Below are 19,520 nucleotides of genomic sequence, written 5' to 3' on the forward strand. Positions count from 1 at the left end.
CTCTTGTCTCTGCATTTACCTGCTGCAATGTTTGATGGTACTGGTCCCAAATCCTTCCTCAAATGACTCCAGATTGTAAGTTCAATCAGGTTTCTAATGCTGATTTACAATTCACAATGTCTTGCAAGACAGCTTTATTTTTGGCTTGCTCTCCTGCAGTCTGAGAGATTTGATCCTGAGGTGTTAGTTGGGGTGGTTCTTTGTTTCAGTGTCTGAGATTTTGAAGAACTGTTGAGCCAAGTTGCATGTTTTAGAGTTGACTTACACTGAAGGCAAGAAATTTTGAGACTTGAAATTTTATTGCCTATTAGTATCAAAATTCCTGCTTGTCTTGTGTAATTGAAAATAATTATTAATAAGTACAAAATTGGGCTGTGATACTGGATGCGTGTAAAATAATGTCTTGAGTATTTCTGGTTTCTCTGCATACTATATGCTCTGTTTCTTGGGGCTGTGCCATTTTAAAACTATAGAACTGTGGTTTTGCCAAAGTCTTCTGCCGTTAGATCTCTGCAGGCATGCTCATTCAAACCAGCACCATCATCTACTGCTTTCTTTAAAGGGATTATTACTGGCGTTTGTCTCGCAATCACTGTTAAGTAGATTCCTGTCTTCTGTAAAAATTGTAGCCACAATATGAAAGTAAGGGCAGGCACCTGTTTTGGTAGGTCAGCTCTCTAGTATTTTTGTTTGATCATATGTCAGTTCAGTCTGTTATTCCCGAGTGAACACTGTTTTTCATTCTTTACAAGCAGAGAACTAATGAGAGAGATGAAATGAAAAAGGAACTTAGTTATACAGCACAACTGCAGTTTTATATTTATTGCAATAGGAATTCTTAACTGAGTAGCAGAGCTCAATTTGTTTTAGAAATATATCCCTCAAATATTTCTTCATGTTCCAAAACGATCAAACTTAACCTGTTTGCATACCTTTTTTGTATTTGCCTTCCAAAATTATTTGGTGAATTAGTTAAGAAGAGGATTTTCTGGTGAAATAGTGAATTGTAAGCAAAAACTGTAGGCAATTTGCAGAGTGTAGATTTGAAGGTACTATGAGCTTGATGTGGGTAGCATCATTTTAAAATCATGTTTCTGCCTTAGTTATGAAATGGAAGGGAAACATATTAGCTGTATGCTTAATGATAATCTTTTGAACTTTGAATGGCTCATGCTTACACTGAATTGAAAGCAACAAACGAGGAATTACTCAGTTCCAGTGAGCAGATGGTCATTTTGCAGAAAGCTGTGACTATTCACATATTTGTCAAGGTTAGGAAAATTAAATTCTTAGGTTCTTCTTGAGGTTATTTCTTTTCTCTGGCAATCTTGGTCTTAAGTCTGGACTGCAAATGGGAGAGAGATGTGAAAAGTTCTATTACAGATGACAGAACTGTGCCTTTGTTCAGACTTGGAATCTGTTATTTGAAAAACATGCAGGTAATTTCTTTCAGTGAAGAGGGCTGCAAAAAGTGAGCAAAATCGTGGAGATCAGAAAAAATCAGAAGATTGCATATAAAAACAATTTTCCAAGTGGGAATCTTTTAGTCTTCCTGCAGCTCTACTTTGATTATGAACTTTGTGCCCAGAGTAGGGATGAGCAATATTGCTTGCTTTCACCTGTCAGTCCTCCTGAATAGCTTATCCTTCTCCACAAATTCCACCTTCAGAAAGTGGTACACACCAGGGTTTGGAGCATGCCAAGACCAAGCCCGCACTTCTGAAGTGAAATTTTGAAGCTGCAAAATAACAGCGCTGGACTTGAAAATGCCTATGGGTTTTTCTAGCTATTGCCATGCATAGAAAGCACTGCAGTAAGCAAGGGTCATACATGAGAGGCAGCTGGAGAAAAAAAACAGGAAAGAAGATAGGTTGGCTAGGTGGTGTGCAGCGGTTGGTGAGATGAAAAGCCCACCAGTGACTGGATGGTGGGTCTGTAGCATGGTCCATGAAACTTGTGTAGCTGTGTAGCCGAGCCCAGTGCTGCTAACAGCGTGGCTGTGGCAATGCAGAGCTTGGAGAGAGACACCCCCTGCCAGAAAAAGGTGTCTTTTTGGTGCTGGTATGCCTAGTGGCTCTTATTTGCCTGGCAATGTAAGGAGTCCTCCTCATTACAGAAACCGCATTGCTTTGGGAGAAAGCAGTGGGTAGTAACTGCTCTGTTCCCTGAGGGGAAGTGCAAGACCGAATCGAGTTTTCAAGTGGGAAAGTGTGGGAGAAAGCAGGTTTTAATCTGAAGGGCATTGTGCTGTCTATGGTGACTTGTAACATTTGAGGATACTGAATAGAAACCAGGTTATACAATATTCTGTTGTGCACCAGTGGAAGCAAACACTACTCTTGATAAGGAAATAGGTTCCAGTGAAGCAGATAAATTGTTTATGTATTTTTTAAAACCAAACTTCATTAATAAACATACACAAACTGAGATGAAGGGTGGAAACAGCATAGCAGTGAATGGCTTGGCAAGAAGGTGACTGCTGCATTTATGTTTCAACCTGAGAATGTGGGGACCATCAATGACCCTGAAAATCCATGCTACAGGTTGCAGTAATTACTTTCCAGAGCAGGAGCACAAGGCAGAACCAGCTACAATCTACACCTGTAGCCACAACAAAAATGACAGAAAGTTAAATGTAGTTTCTGTTATTGGACATGAATACCCTAGAAGCTGTCCAGCTTGCAAAGACATTAGCTGTAGAAACATATTGATGAATGATAGTTTGTGATTTTCAGGAAGTTTTATATATATATATATATATGTGTGTGTGTGTGTGTGTGTGTGTGTGTGTATGTATCTACATATGTATCCATTTGTATCCTTTTACTCTTCCAGAAAAGAAGCAGTTGATTTCTACGTAGACCATCAATCAAAACCTTATTATAAGTAGGTATACCAATTTCGGCTTGACATGTATTAAGCTTATTTGTTGAATGCACAGGATTCTTTTACTATATTGGGTACTGCAGGACCATTGAAAATCAGCCATTTGCAAAGTATGAACCTTATTCATCTTCCTCCAGGGATAGATCCTTATTTCAGCTATGCAGGGTTTTAACTCACACTCTTTACAACCTGGTGATATCAGGGGAATGTCTTTGGTCTCTCAGAAGTGAAAATGTTCCTAGCAAGGCAAAACTTCAAAGCCAAGGGAAGGAGCATCTTCAGGAGCAGGATGGAGCTTGCAAGTAATGGGGGAAAACTTAGCTGCAAGAATTCATTTGGTAGCAAGTACCCCAAATCATAAGTAACTGAAAGGATAGTGCATGGAGCAGTTGTTTACTGTACTGCTGCTCTTGGACAAAATGTCAAACTTCTGTAGTGCTAGACTGCTCCACCTAGTATGAAAAACCTTAGTCTTTCCATAACTGACCAGATTGACATTTATGATCCAGAAATCGTGTCTTTTCTACTTTGCCTGAAAGTACCAACAAAAAACTTTCTTTTCTTCCCTCTGGATTTGGTGGTCTGCCTCTTTTAGGAAGAGGGTGCAGCTCTGCCTTGTGTTTTTCAGACAGGTTGGAACCTGGGTTTGCACTGACTTGGTCAAAAGACCTGTTTTCAGTACTATTATGAAGTGCTTGAGTGTTAGGACCTGCCAGCTGCTCTCCTGCAACAGCAACTGATTTATTGTGGGTCCAAACTCAAGCCCTTCAGAGAGGCATGGCCACAGGCTACTCTGATCACTTTGGAGATCAGAGGAAGATCTAGAATTGTCTTTTCTTTGCTGAATAAGCCTGCTTGAATATCTTGATAAATAAGAAAGAATTTTACCTGCAGTGTTATTTCACAGATGTCTATCTACACTAATGGTGATTATCTGAGGAACTGTAGCCTTTGTCCACCATGATGTGCCTGTCTCACATCCTACAGTCCTATTGGCTACACCTTCCATGTAGGTTTTTTCTCTAAATTAGAAACAAATAGTTATAAAGCTTTGCAAATCTAGCAGAACAAGAACCTTTAAGGCAGTAAAATGTAAAATCTCTGACTTGTTTATATTTAACATTGTATTACTTGTCTTTAAATTTGGATTTAACTTGCAAGTTCACTGGCCAGTGTAAGTCTAGTGAATAGTAGGGAAAAATAGCAATTGTTTGGAAAATAATGGTTTTAATATAAATAGTTTAATTTTTAAAATTATTTAATATTCAGCATTACCCTGCATAGGAAGCAGTGTTGTAGAAATGGCTTTTTTCCTTGGGTATGAATGTCTAAGCCATTCAACTGTTTCCTAAATAAGCAATTTCTGACCAACAGAATCTGAGTTCCAGTAACTTTTCCCTGTGTAGTTTCTTTATGTTTATGTAACTTTTCATAGTTCTAATATCATTCTTTTAGCAAAGAACTAGTAGGATTTCTCTTTTTCTTCTTTCTTCTTCTCTGCATAAATGATCATTAGGAAGAAGATGACTGGAGAAGTACACACATTCACAGTTGCAATTGTGTAAAGCTCTTTTTTTAAGGAAGTAGTACAAAAAGTGTTGAGTCAACTTTCTCCTTTGTTGTTCTTTCCTGATTACACAATGAAAAGTCAGGCTTGTTTTGTGAAGATATAGAATAGAATTACAGTTTGGGTGATTGTTTTCCATGTGAGTGAGGTGATCAGGACAGGAGGCAGGCTGCTCCTGATAATGTTTTCTCCTTACTTGGATTCATCTCATTAAAATCAGTTGACTTATGCCAGAATGTGATAACTTACTTTGTGATTAAGTCTCCTCTCCCCTACAAACTTTCCAATATTGCTTCTCCCTTCTCTCCTAATTTGGATTTTGTCTGGGCAAAATCCATGAGGGAGGTCCACAGGGCAGTGGAGCAATCTGTCCTGACAGCAGTGCTGAAGTTGTGTCAGTAGGGAACACACACAGGGCATGCATGAAGATCCTGAAATCTCACTGTGCAGAGCAGACATGCTTAGGAATTGTTCCTGTCAGATGAATGATTGGCAGGGTCTCTTTCACTGTAGCCAGTACTGATCTTTAAAAAAATTCATTTGGAATCTAACATACTACATACTAGCTTGAGTGAGTTTGTATTATCTGTTTCTTTTTCTACAACCATAAGGAAATGTGTGCACATGACCTAGCCCAACCTCTTCCTCAAAGCAGAGCCAACTTCAAAGATAGATCAGGTTGATCAAAGCCTTGCCCATTTGGGTTCTGAGCATCTCCACTAGATCATATGTTTTTGTTGGTTTTAATTTGTAACTCGGATCACCATGTGCTGTTTCCATTTTGCAGTGAGCTTCTGGAGTTTATAACGAGTGGTCCCATTGTTGCTATGGAAATCTTAGGAGATGATGCAATTTGTAAATGGAAAACATTGTTGGGGCCAGCAAACTCTGCAGTGGCTAAGACTGATGCACCAGGCAGCATTAGAGCAAACTATGGACATGATGGCCTAAGAAATGCAGCTCATGGCCCAGATTCAGTTGCTTCAGCTGCTCAAGTAAGTTTTTGACTGTGTTGTTTGACTGAAGTGTGTTTTTATGTTACCTGATAACAGCTGCATCAGGAGTTCCTCATTTTTTTCCCCCACCTGACTTCAGAACTAGTGTAGATATTTTTTGTGGATCCTTTTAAGCATGGAAAAATAAACTGTCTGGAAACAGAAATCTCATTTATCTCTGCCACAATGGGCCCTTTGATCAGGAGAGCATGCCTGGTCATTTTTAATGTCTTCTGTACATCGCAAACATTGAGTTAATTGCATAGTCTGCATAATCTACCTATAGCCTACCAATGTTGGTCGTAACAAGAAAGGCATGAAACAATTACATCCTTTTGTGCCCTCCAGTGTTTCTCTTACCTGTTCTCCTCTACGGTCCTTACCAGTCCTTTGCCTGCAGCCTGCTTTCCTCTGCTGTCATTGTTCAGAATGAATAATTATGAAAGCAGGCCACTTTGTATTGCGTTATGTTTTGACAAGTAATACAATGGACCTGGCATTGAGGAGTTAGCTTCTCGCTTGCTTTATTTGCAGTATGTCATTCCTTAGGGTTAAGAAAAAGCCCTGAGATTGGGTGATAGGTATTACCAGCATTTCTACAGAACTGAGGCGATTATTTGTGTGTGTTGTTGTGGGGTAGATATGCTGCTATACAATGGCTGATTGGTATTGTGCTGTGGTATCTTAGCTGTAGACCATAAGCTGCCAAGTACTGTATACTAGAAAATATATGTAGAGATTATTTCCTGGTGGTGAGGACAGAGCTGGTCAGCCTTTTCTTCTGGCTGGTTGTTAGGCTGCATAGCGTAGCTGCAAAGCATGGGTGGTTTTCTCCTGGTCAAGCACTCATCTCGCTTATCTGTACCGTGCCTGGGCTGCTGGATCCTCTCCATGTGCTCTGGTTTTGACAAGAAATTATACACTTTTTCTGATGGCAAACTTGATGAAGATGGTGCATAGTCAGAAGGTATTTGGATGAAACTGATCTTTTCTGATGAAGCAGAATTTTAGTCAAAAAAGTCTTTGTAGTTCTGGTTAAATAGCTAGATGTCTTCATATGTAAGGGTGGAAGTTTCTCTTTGTTTCTGTGTACTGTCATGACAACTGTGCCAGCTGTTAAACCAAAAGTGTAGAAAAGAGCATCTATTAGCATACATTTTTTTATTAGAAGCATAAGTACGTGTTTCAGCTTAAGTTTGTTGTTCTTTTTACATTTCATTATTTTTGAAATGCAATTTGAAGGCCCCATTCATCTGCAATATATTTATGATTGTGGGACTATTTTGCTGAACTTTTTCAGGTGTCTGCATCTTTTGTGGTCTTACTGATACCAATCTTCAGTAAATCAACAAAAATTGCTAATTTAGTACCCCTCTGCCTATTTTAATTTAGTAGGCCCAATAGTATATGGCTGAATAGCAGTTGCCATGGAAACTAGTTGGCTGTACCTTGCAGAAGCTTTGCTGAAAAGAAAGAAATATAAGATAAAGGGACCTAAAAGAACTCTTCTGAAGGAAACTCAAAATCCCAATCACATCTAATGAATGCATTGTAAACTGAACAGTTACAGTGGAAGTCTGAGTTGTTCTTTTGGAGGCTAAATGCCACATGAAAGTATGCTTCTGGTGTACTCTAAGCTGGCATCTCTCTGCAGGCCAAATTTTGGAATGTCTTTAGATCAGGAATGAAGGGAAAGGAAAATAATTTCCTTTTCAAGGTTCCACTTGGTTTTAGTTTGGCATTTCTTTATCCTTGTCCTTCAGCATTATTTAGTTACTGTTACGATTTTTAATGGATAAAACAAGGTGTTAAATATTTTTAATGTTTGGCTGCCTTTTCATGGCTGCTTCTTTTGGAGTAAACATTAGTTAACAGAGTGGGACAAAGTCTTTGAAGCACTCAGCATTTAATCAGTAGAAGGCTGTAGGAAACAAAGTCTTTTGTCTCAGATATGCCCACTTAAAATGTGGATCATTTGCTAGGATAAAAACCATGGATTCCATTCTGTTGAAAGACCCATTAGTTTGAATTGTATAATTGTTCAAGTAAGGATTACAGGAATCGTCAGAGTGACATGAGCTGAAGACTGGGAGATAGCTAAATTTATTCATCTGAATTTAGCTAGTAAATTAAATGACACAATTCCAGGAAATGGCACTGCTACTGTTACACAAGAAAAAATCAAATTCAGTAGTACTATCTCCAGATTATTATTATTTCCCTTCATAGAAATTCATCAGTTCTCTTAATGAATTTGACCAATAGGTCTGAAATGGAATCTGTGTTTTGAGCATTTGACTAATGTTTATTGGCAGATTGTGTAATATATGTGAATAAATGATATGGAAAAAGCATAAAGCTTGCAGTCAACAGTGAAAAAATATCACTGAGGCAAGGAGCCTGGCTGTCAAGCTCACCCCAGTATGGTCTGAGACCCACGCTATATGATACCTGAATAGTGATGGTGGCAAGAAAGGAAGTGATTGGAGGCAAAGAGGTTCTTTTGATTCGTCTCAGAAGTCAGAGCAATTGAGTTCACCAGGTTCAATTCAGTAAAGAAAAAAAACAATAGGGTCAGTAAGGCATGAGGAGTGAGTCAACAATTTTAGAGTAAGTTTAGTTCTTTAAGATAGAAGGAATAAAAGTTGTAAACAGATGGGATGGAGGTCAGTTTTGCATATAGAAACAAAACCTACTGAGAAATGGATGGTAGTTGCATTTTGGCTCATATAGTAGAAAAGATGATGTGGAAAGAGGGAAGATAAAATATGTGTATATAAGAATGGATTTGAGAAAGATACTGAGGAAAGAGATATAGAATTCAGAAAGCTGGGAACCCCTCTGCCAGATGCTGTGGCAGCAGCATTTTGAATGGTTTGGATCGAAATGATTTGTGTAGTGGAAGTGAAAAGAAAGACATTGCAAGAAATATTCAGATCATGTTTTTATGGCTGTAGCAATGATGTCAGAGAAGGAGAGAGATATTTGAGAGAATATTACAGGGAAAAAGTATTGGGAGCTCAAAAATCTATAATTAACCTTTATCTTCTGTGACTGCAGATACTTCAGATGTGGTTACTTGTGATAAAATGTGATGTATGCAGTTAGATCAAACTAAAATGTATTCAATTACAATTGTTTTCAGGAGCTGGAGTTGTTCTTTCCCTCCAGTGGAGGTCGCGGACCAGTCAACAGTGCAAAATTCACAAACTGTACTTGTTGCATTATTAAGCCTCATGCAGTTAATGAAGGTAAGCAATGCAGATAGTGGAGGTGAAAGCAACGTGTGCTTCATTATATCCATGATCATTCCTGTGGCCTTTTTGGAGAAAATGAGGCTGCAAGAGCGTAGGATATATTTCGTAGTACATGTAAAAGTATGCAAATACATTGTCTTTCATACAACTTTAGTATTTCTTCAGTTCAGTTCTGTAAATAGTGGGTTAAGTGTTTTCCATGTGGATACGTCTTAATTTCCAAATAAGAAGTGAGAGGTGGGAAAAAATAAATAAGAGCGATAAGAATAAATATGAGATTTCGTCAATCTTACTGTGACAACTGCCATGCTCTTGCTCCTGTCTGCCCACCACACTCATGTACTAGAGATTTAGCATCCTCATGGCAGAGTGAAAGCAGGACACCCATATTGCAGGGCCTTCCACTCATACTACTCGCAGTAACACATTATGTTAAAACTACACACAAAAGGAGATTTGTGCTGATATGAGTCTTGTGGGGTTTGAAAGTAGAAAAGGCTTACTCTATGAGAGGGAGCCAAAGACCTTTCTGTGCTGGAGAATGTCCTATTAGCTCACCATGTGAGTATTGGAGATGTTGCATGCCCAACTGTTACCATGCAAAAGTAATCTCACTTTTGTGTCCTGTACTTAGCTACAGGACCATGTGTAGGAGAAGTGAGTACAGTAAAATATTTTGGCTCTGGCACTGCAACAGTATTTTTGAGTGCAGAATAAATATTGCCAAGTGAGAACATTGAGATTTTTCTTAGTAAGATGTAGAGCATGCTCCAATGTTTTAATCACTTCTCTAAGGATAGCTGAAATGGAAACAGCAGAAGTGACCGTAGCAGTTTCCAGTCCTTTCACACCTCAAGTGAGATGTCTGGAGAGCTTGCTGAAAAAAAAAAAAAGGCTTTCACAAGAAGGAGTCTCACACTCACTGCTGATAATATGCCTGTTACCTCTCTGAGGCCTTGCATGGTATCTGCTACTGATAAGTCTGCCATGCAGCAAAGACAGTGTGATGTTCCTTTTACAGAAATATGGGAAGCAACTTGGGCTATGATCTTACCCAGCTATATGTTTGCAGAGGACAAACTTTTCTATGGCAGGATTGTCAAAGGCTTTAATTTGATTGTGAAAATAGCAAAGTGGATGTCTTGAGCAGTCCTTTCTTATACTTAAGATGTAATTTCTATTACATATGGGGGCTCAGACTCTCTCTTAGTGAGCTCAGGTTGTCCCTTCCTACTTTTAATGTTCTTCATTTCTGCAGATTTCATAGTGCCCTGTCTGTTACTTTCTTTTTTCTTGAACTCAGAATTTTCTCCAACTCACCAAAGGACGAATTCTGGCCCTGTTTGCACTCCCCTCTGGGAGCCTGAGTGTCTGAGAGAGATAGGGGTGGTGAGGGAGAGGGAGAAGGAGGTATGGGTATAGATAAACAGAAAGTGTAAGTGCACATCCAACTTTGCAATGTGAGTACTGGAAAGTCTGGACTAAAGTTGAGCTTAATATTCAATATGTAGTCCTTCTTCTCCCACCACAGAGGGATGAAAGGCAGACCACAGCTGCCAAACAGCAACTAAAATTTGGAAGACGAAGTATACCTTTTTTGAGCGATCTCCATCCATACAGCTTTGGTTACTACCCTCAATGGAATGAAGAAATGAAAATTGAATTTTCTTCCATAAGTCAGCCAAGTGTTTTATCATTTTTAAATTAAGATCAAGAATGATGAAATAATGCTTTTACCTGATTAAGCTCTGTTGTTCCTGCTTGTTCTCCCCAATGTTACTCTGAATATTTCAAAAGCCACACAGGTGCTGCATCTCTTAAAGAGATCACAAGACAGAGGTGGTCTTGTAAAACTTTCTGGAAGTCTGACTTCTGATGGGGAGTTGGGTTTAGGGATGGAAGAGTTGCTGTGGCTGGGCCATGGTCTCCCTCTTTGGCTGAGAGCACTGGTGTGGCTTCATATTGCAACTGGACTGTTTCCAGTCTGCGGTGTGAGGCAAGATGTGAGCCCTTCTTCACAAGGGCTGCAGGAACTCTCCAACATCAGCCCAATAGGCCAGGAGTGTCGCAAGGGAGAGGATTTTGCTTTCTTAGCTTGTCCTCTTCTGTCTTATTTAGTCTTTCTTGTATTCTTCTTCAGCCTGTTTTTGTGAGTAACAACAGAAATATCACTGAGTGGCATCTCTTTTTGTACACTTGGTCTCTTTATAAAGCACTTCACATCGTCACAGTTGTAAGAACCATGCACAGCAGAGTAGAGCTGTGCATCAGCTTTGCAGCAGTTTTTGTATGTCTTAATTCTGAAATTACTCTCATGATTAAACTGCCTTTTTTAAATTTGAAAGAACATAGCCTTTGCCTCCTATAGATTTAAAGTTTTTAAAGCTTCGAGCATGCTATGTATCCAGTGGCAGGCTGTCTCTACAGAAAGGTCACCATTCTCCCTTCCCCATCCAGAGTGTTTTGGAGTCAGGAATAGAATGCTGAAGGGGTTTTGGGGGACCAAACAATCTGCTCAAGAGAAGACCTGAATCTTCTCCTAGCTGCTGGTCTGAAATAGGCAGATGAGAAGGGAGAAGCCCGTTTTTAGGGATTAGAGAGCAGAGACATGGCAGCGAAGCAGGTTGGCCCCATGGGATTGTACATCTGTAGGCAGAAAGTTTGTAGAAGAAAGGGCTGACCTATTTGGGCTCAGTGATCCGCGACAGAGAGGGGAGACCCCGCTCATGTTGTCTCCCTTTTAACAGCTGTTAGCTACTGTGTTCAGTGATGCCTGAGACATTCTGGTTATGCCAGCAACATCTCCTATATCTCTGTTGAAGTAGGTGCTATAGCAACTAGTGAGATGCCCTTTTGGCAAAATTGCACATAGGAAACTGCGTGATCTAAAAAATAAGCAGCTTGCTTACCCCCAGCAGCAGTGCTTCTAGCTGTGACTGTCCTCCCTGCTGTTTCTGATGGGGAGAATGTAAGTGGAATCTCAGCAGCTGGAGAGAAAAGTAAATCCTGTGTGGCCGTCAGTGTGAGAAGGTGGTTTGGCAGAGGCATGGAGAGGAATTTATGTGGGTCAAAGCAGCAGAGCCTCTTATGCCTTGCAGATTTGTGCTCCACAAATTTTCAGTATTGAGTATCTAAAAATAAACCTTTTTGCCATTTCCTATGCATTGCTGAAGCTTTGAACTTGATTATCTAATTACCATGAATATAATCTGCTCATTACACATGTACAATTACATGAAGTTTCACTTAAATACTTGAGCTTATATAGAGCTTTAGTCTCTATTTCTGCAGAAACATTTGACTGAATTCGTTATTTGAATTTTGCTTTCCAGTCCTTTTCCCAGTGTTTCTTTTTCCTCCAGAGTCTCTTGCATAACTGATTCTTAGAAGGAAAAATCTTCTGTTTTTCCATCCTGGAAAATAGTTTACTTTGACCACAGCTGTGAGCTAAGAGGCTTTTCAGCAAGTTTACCTTGCTGTCAAAAGGCTGGATCTAGTCTCTAGTTTACACTGGTTAATTCTCAGACAGGATCTTTTCTTAGGAACTGCCTTTGATTACCACAGGGGGTTCATAAGGTTCCTATCCAGTGACAAAGCAGTGGAAAATCACAGTTGGTTTTATCTCTGGCCTGGCTGACCCTCTTCTGACAGGCACACAGAAACATCTGTTGCCAGGCAGCCACTGCAGCGCAGACCAACCACCTGCAGCAGGACATGGCACACACGTGATGAGTCCTGTTGGCGAGAGTGCCCAAAGTGTTTTCCAGACTGCAGAGGGACCCCAGGGCCCGATAAAGGGTGTCGGGGGAGTTACAAGCAGTTTAAATTTAGCTGTCAAGGGTGCTGGTGACGCTGAAGGGGTGGTATTGCTGGCCTTCGAGGAACATGCATCATACGCATGTCTTAAAGAAGTAAAGCAATAGCTACTTGATCAGTCTGATGTCGGCATAACATCTTCTGTGGAGGATCAGTTGGGAAACCAGTTGGGAAGGCCGTGGAAGGTGATGCAGCTCAGTGCTCTGGACTAGACAGCTTTACCTCATTCTCTAGTGGCTCCTCCCATGGTGATGAAGCCCGTCCCTGGCTAGTTGGAAAGCTGGCAGTGGCCGGGTGATTGTGTTCTAACTCTGAAGGGGGTTTGTAAGAACAGTCCGATTCCTCTTGATTGGGAGCTGAAAGAATGCAAGAGCAACCTGATATTATTCCATGCAGACTTGTTCTGAGCAGGGATGTGTCAGGGAGACATGATGTGGTTTGATGCCTTTAGAACCTGCCACACTTTCAGTGTCTTTTAGCCTCCTCCTTCTCTTCTCCTGAGTCCAGTTTTCAGTCGAGGAGTATGGTAACCAGTAAGCACAGCTTTTCAGTGTGTTGATTAAGATTGTAGGGTTTGATTGCTTAATAATTGGATAGTTTTGGTGTGGGTCTGTGTTTCTGTAACCCACTTGCTTCTTGTGCTTGGAGCTTCTGATAATTCAGATACAAGGTCACAGTGGCAATCATTTAGACATTCTCTTTTTGTAATTCCCCTCATGTTATTAGATCTGGAGGTATTGGCAGTAGTACTCAGAAGCCAAAATCGTAAATGGATGAAATTCAGTTTAATGCCCTGAGGACAGTTATGACTCGACTGTTTTGTTGGCAGAAATCGCACCTTGTAGATCACTGGGTGGGATTAACTTTAATGTATTTATGTGTAACAGTTTAGTCACGTTTTCTGCAGGAATTAGAATTTGGTATTTCATGACTGGTTTAAAGTTTCTTTGATGTGGTTTTTACTTAATTCCTTTGAAAAACAAGCAGGGAAAAAAAATGATGAAAATAGTGGCGATCAGGCCAACCCCAACCATTCTGTGATTCTGTGATACTTCACGAGAGATAGTGGGGAGAGAAGGACTAAAATCCTGCATTTTAGTAAATTATATGTCTGACTGCAAACAACTGAAGAGCTGTTCCTGTCACGAGATATCCTGGTTGCTCTTTGGAAGAGAAGTAAGCATCGCTGTGAAAATGTCCAATTGACCTCTGTAGTGTTGTCAAGGTTTATGGCAAGGCAACAATAAACTGTGGCAGATGCCCTCTGTTACCCCCTCACCTTCCCTCCACCCTCTCTTTTAGATCGGAAAGATGATAAGGAAGATAAGAAGGAAGGGAGACTTAAACTTCAAGTTGGAAGGTTTTAGAGGGTTTTACCAATGCTACTAATAGAGAAAATATACAAAATATACAAAACCAATCTTGAATGCTCAATATGGAGTTGGCATCACTCCAGCAGCAGCGGAGCTGAGTGTGTGGAGCTGGCGTGGCTCCAGCAGCTGCAGGGCAGGCACCTGGAATTCATGGGCGGGACTTCACAGCAAACCAGAAACTGGATGCAGAGATTGCAGGGCCTTGGGCCTAAGGTCGCAGGCAGACAAAGAGGGTCCTCTTTAGATGCTGACCATGGTCGAAGAGAAGCTAGACCCTCGTGATTTCTCTCTTATATAGGGGGTATGATGATTATGGGATGGAATACTCAGTTGGTAAGTTTTAGTCACCTATTCTGTCCGCCCCTCCTCAAACACACCCCTATCAATTATGGGATGTATGGAATTCTTGCTGTCATAGCAATAAATCTAAACATGAGGCTTCTTCTGCATTCCATTGGTCTTGACCTTGGCAATATCAGCATCAAGTACAGTGTCTGAGAAAAAACATGCAGGCAAAAAATTCAGAAAAGTACAGTTACTTAGAAGGCACTTAGCTGAGAGGAAAATTCACTAAAAGAGAAACTGGTCATGTTTTTAGCAAAACCAGGACAAATGTGCTAAGTATAGTTACATATATGTGGTTAGGAAAGGAAATAAGCTGGAAAAGCAAAGAAGGGCAGGATAAAAGAGGTGCAAATCTGCCATAATTCTCAGGACTAGCTATCTATATAATTGTTCTTTATCAAGATGATTTGTATTTATTACATAATATTTTTTTAAATTGTAAACAAACTGTGGAATATTTTTTTTTACCCTGGGTTTTTAAACATATGTTTGAGTAACTCATTATTTTTAGATTCAGGAAACCTAGAAGCGAACCAAGGTTTTCAGAAAGCTGTTTGCTCACACTTGAGAGAAAAAAATGAGGAAGGCAGTTTTCTCATAAGTACTCTGAAAGCATATCTTCTGTCTGTGATAAGTGTGCACAATAGGTGAAATGCAGATGCTGTGGACTTCATTTAATCATAGGCAGAACTTTTCTTTGTTTCTCATCTACAAAGCCGAGTACAAAGGACATCAGTGATAGCCCTGATAGACTTAACAGGATGAACTATTTGAAGAAAGAATCTCAAAATGGAAAAAAAAAAAAGTGGGATGAACACAGTTCTTTGCAGATGCTTGTAAGAAAGACAGTGGATCATTTGAGCTGTGACCTCTAGATATTCCCACATGCAATATGGCAATCTTAGTGCTGCAATCGTGAAAACTACCTAGTAAAGCACTATACTTTCAGATGCTGGTTTGTTTTTTTTTTTTTCAGACAGATTTGCCCAGGCAGAAGACATATTTATGGAAGATTTAGATGCACTTTGTTTCTTATGTTTTCCTTGAGTATATTATATATAGGGTGTTGACGTGTTTGGTAGTATCTGGTGGTACTGGGGTTTTTTGTCTGTGTGCTTGTGGTTTTTTTCTCATCAGAGAAGCTAGGAAAAAGTGATTAAAATGAAAGCAACCTACTTTCCCACTTTATCACCGTTTTTGGATTAAAAAATCTAGCTTGCAGGAGAACAGTATTTCATCTGCTTCCATCTGTGTTTTAAATTATTTGCTGTAGTTGTAATGATGGATATTCCTTGCTTGGGATGTTTGTTTTTGAAACCAAGCCTATGTTGTTTCTTGACTATTTGCTGCATAAAGTTTTAGCAGCTTGGCATTGGCTTCCCAACTTAGACTGGCTTTGGGTTTCAGTGGCTAGTGGGGAAGTGACGTTTATTTTTCTGAAGTATGAAAAATATATTTTACATTTGAATTGTTTAGGGTACTGGAGGAGGTGAACTGAATCTGGATATCCTTTCTGACAGTTTGATACTGGAAGGAATAGGAGGAGGAAAAAACCCCAACAGATTAAATGGCACAGCCAATCCTTGCTGAAGTTTCTGAGTATCCGTCTACCACTGGAGAGTGTTTCCAAATTGTGTCCAGTGGACTTATATTAGTGATGCTCCTGTTGCTGAAAATCATCTCTATGCAGGGATGATGGTATTGACATAAAAAACCAAAGACAAACCCCAAACATTAGGAATGAGTGTTTTTTGCTGTATTTGGGGATTTTCATTCTCAAAGGGTTAAAGAAAAGTTAATTCTAAGAGTGGTCCAGAGCATTTCAGGCTAATGAAACTTCTTTCACACCAAGGAAACCGATGAATCAAGAGTCTATAGTTTCATTTAAGCTACTTAGATAGTGATGATATGATGGACGTTTACCAGTATGTCTTTTTTGAAGGAAAATATGCTTTTCTGATCTCTGAATTCTCTAAGTATACTTTCCATAAAGGAAGGTAAAACAGAATCAGATAGTGTAATTCACTTGAATATCAGTGCCTTCATCCCTTGCTGTTAGGAAACCAAAATTTTCCTTTAATGAACTTATTTGTATGTTTAGATCTGTGCAGCATAAGCATCTGCATAGCCTTAAATGTTTTCGTGAACATTAGACTGGACATGAGCACATCAAATTAAAAGAGCTTTGCAAGTGAAGTCTCACCACCCATCCTTGGGCCAGTTCTTGTTGATGTTGTCATTAATGACTGAATGGGGAAGGATGGAGCATGCTTACAGTGTTTGCAGATGGTACCAAGCACCTACTGCAGTTTTGGAGGACATGGTTAGAATTCAGAACATTCCTGATGAACTAAAGAAGTGAAGCCATGTGAAGAAAATTAAACTGAATGTGAGTAACTGCAGAGCACTACCACGGAGGAAGGAAAATCAGTGCACAAATAGAGAACAACTGACAGGTTATCAGTGAGAAGTCTGTAGAGAGATGTTTGAAATAGTGATATATCATGAGCACAATTAATGTTCACAATGTTGGACACAGTTTATTTAGGTTGGTTTTGTTTTCTTTTTTCAGTAACTAGTTCTGCTCAGTGCGGGTCAGAACCCAACTTGTACACTATGTCTAGCTTCTGGGCACTCTTTTTCAAAAAGAACACAGTCAACTGTGAGCAAAAAGAATAAGAGATGTAGTCAATTAAAACCTCATGAAAACTTGAAGGGTTTCATTTTTTTTTTCACCTGAGGTGGAGTAAACCAAGATATACAGTTTTCTCTATGTAGATTTGGAAAATATGTGCATATTTACTAATTCAGATGAAAGAAGATTTAATCTAACAATTAAGGGAAACTTCAAAGTATAGGGTGTTTCAAAAAGATGGACTCAATTTGAAATCACTATATATGGATTCAACTGATGTTGTCCGTACAGCAGGTGGAGGGAACATAGAACATTTATAAAAATTTACTAAAACTTGATAACTCATTAAACCATTTGTAAATTTTTGTATAATTGTAACAAGTTCCCATTGTGAAGTTGGGTCTGTCTTTTTGAAATGTCCTGTATATCACTGGCCTGATATCTGGGGATATAATGGAACCTTTGTTACTAGAAGTTTTTGAGAACATTTTAGAAAAAATTTTAAAAATGCAGCCCTAAATAGTCTAACTTAACTGTACCTGCCCTTTTCAAATCAGAGCATAAGGAGAAAGGCAAGGTAGTGGCTCTGTAAAGAGTCAAGATGCAGGATGTAGGAGTATCTAATAGTCTTTTGTTAAGTTGAAAATAAATGATAGAGCTTACACTATATTTACTATTGATCTAGGACAGGGGGTTGGCAAACCTTCCACAGGAAGTGGAATATAAATTTATTAAAGGCTGGAGCAGATTATAGGGGATCTCCGGAGAGTTTTAACCTTGAGGGTTAAGTTAATTGACAGTCCAATAGTAGATTGTAATTATTGTTTATAATTATGGGCTAATGCACACTACAAGGCATAATTTTAACCACTTCCTCTCTGTAACTGTAACAGTTTGTAAAAAGTCCCATACACAGTGTTCAGTAGGGATAACCAGGAAAAGAAATTTAGTAAGCATATGAATGGTTTAACTATAATACTGAATGCCATCCTATAATCCAGAGCTACAGACTCAACTAAAGTATCATGTTTAGTTTTTTTCACACTCGAGAAATAAGCAAATATAAATGAAAATTATTATAGCCATAGAAACATTCTCCTAGCCAGAGTGATAGACAGTAATATTCTCAAGTGTAAAAAAAAAAATCAAAGTGAATGTGCTAAAGGTGTACAAAATAGTGAATGTCTCAAAAGAAAGAAAAGAAAGACAAACAACCTGGGTATTTCTTTTTAAGCTTTCTCTTAATGCAAGAACAAAGAAAGACAATCTTGGGCTTTTCTGTTTTGTTTTTTTTTTTTTTGTAGATATACAGCCATCAGTTTGAGTTCAGTATAACTGTGTCAGAGGTATTGGTCTTTTCTTTTTAATCTTTCTTTATTCCTCAAATTCACTTCTCAAATTGCACAAACTGTACAGCTAAATCGCTGGATACTTTCTGTAGCCTGCCTGTGATCTTTGACTTGAATTTCTGTATGGGTGTTTGCATCTGAAATTTAAATGTGACTCTTCCCGTCTGTTCCTATGCAAGCATTCCCAGAATTAGGTTTTTTTGTACAGTTTTTCACCATTTTTCGTCTTAATGCCCTGTCTGTCCTTCACAAGTGTGATCTTGCCTTGTTCAGAATTGTTCAGAAAGTTGCAGCTGGGATTAGGCCTTTGAACCTCTCACCTCCTTTGAGTCTTTCTTTAGGTTCCTATTCTCAGTCACATCAAATGCTTGGCTGTTTTTGTTTCAAGGTCCCCTAGATTCACTGTCTATATGCATAGTTTTCCTTATGCTAGCAAAATTATTATTTCGGTTCTCCAGTAAAGCAGTGGTGATATCTTTTGTCTTCACCCTTTTAGTATTTTCAAATGAATATTGTTTGTAAGGGTTGTCACAAGTGCTAACGTATTGATAGAGTTCTCCATAAACATCTGTAAAGCTGCCCTTCAAAGTTCTTTAGGTTCTCCTTTAATACAATGCCAAGAGAAACAAGAAATTATGGAAAATATTGGATTCTATCACTATGAACTGTATTCTTTCATAATTTCCTCACATGTTCCTCTGTATCTTCTGTCTGTATTTACTTGTTGCTTCCCCTTACCCCCCTCATGGTTAGCCTGGGTGGCTTCTGAGCTCCCCTTCTCCTCTATCTTGACCCAATGTGGGTCTCTCAGGAGACCCTCTGTCCTTCTGTGACTTACTTCTTGGTCCTCCAGACTACAAATACAAAAATAACTGGAAATTCTTTTTTGTGCAGTACACAGCGAGGCTGGGAGATTGATAGCTACAGATTACCACTATGGCCAAACTTTTGGGCAGTCTAGAAATGGAGCATTTATGTTGCATAGTAAGAATGTCTGGAGTAGTGTTATTTCTAAGTAGAAAAAGAGAAGAGACAGATAAACCTTGTTCTTCAGGGAATAAGCGCACTTCTTGAGAAGGACATCTGCCAGATTCTTACTGCACTGTGTTTTGCAATGTTTTCTGAATCAAAGATTAGCGAGAACTTCAACTGAAATACATTGCAGGAGGGCCCAGCTCTGAGACCCATTTTTTCCTCTTTTGGAATTCAGAAAGTGCTTTGCTCAGGGTCAAACCTGATCGTGATACTCTGGCATTTTGGGACAGGACCTTTAACACTTGGCAGTGAGGAATCAGAT

General features: G+C 39.3%; 1 protein-coding gene across 6 annotated transcripts in view; it reads left to right on the forward strand.

Moving 5' to 3' along the window:
• NME7 (NME/NM23 family member 7) overlaps window positions 1-19,520 on the forward strand; it is a 96,514-nt gene that overhangs the window by 28,492 nt on the left and 48,502 nt on the right. For all 6 annotated transcript variants that reach the window (XR_013923597.1, XM_080363576.1, XM_080363575.1 and 3 more), the window contains 3 exons: window positions 2,836-2,886; window positions 5,241-5,448; window positions 8,594-8,699. Coding sequence is in view for 5 of the 6 variants with exons in the window: in XM_080363576.1 (XP_080219702.1) it covers window positions 2,836-2,886; window positions 5,241-5,448; window positions 8,594-8,699 (365 nt within the window). In the remaining variant the exon portion in view is untranslated. The remainder of the gene's footprint in view (window positions 1-2,835; window positions 2,887-5,240; window positions 5,449-8,593; window positions 8,700-19,520) is intronic.

This window comes from Nesoenas mayeri (assembly GCF_963082525.1).
Source record: "Nesoenas mayeri genome assembly, chromosome: 1".
NCBI lineage: Eukaryota > Metazoa > Chordata > Aves > Columbiformes > Columbidae > Nesoenas > Nesoenas mayeri.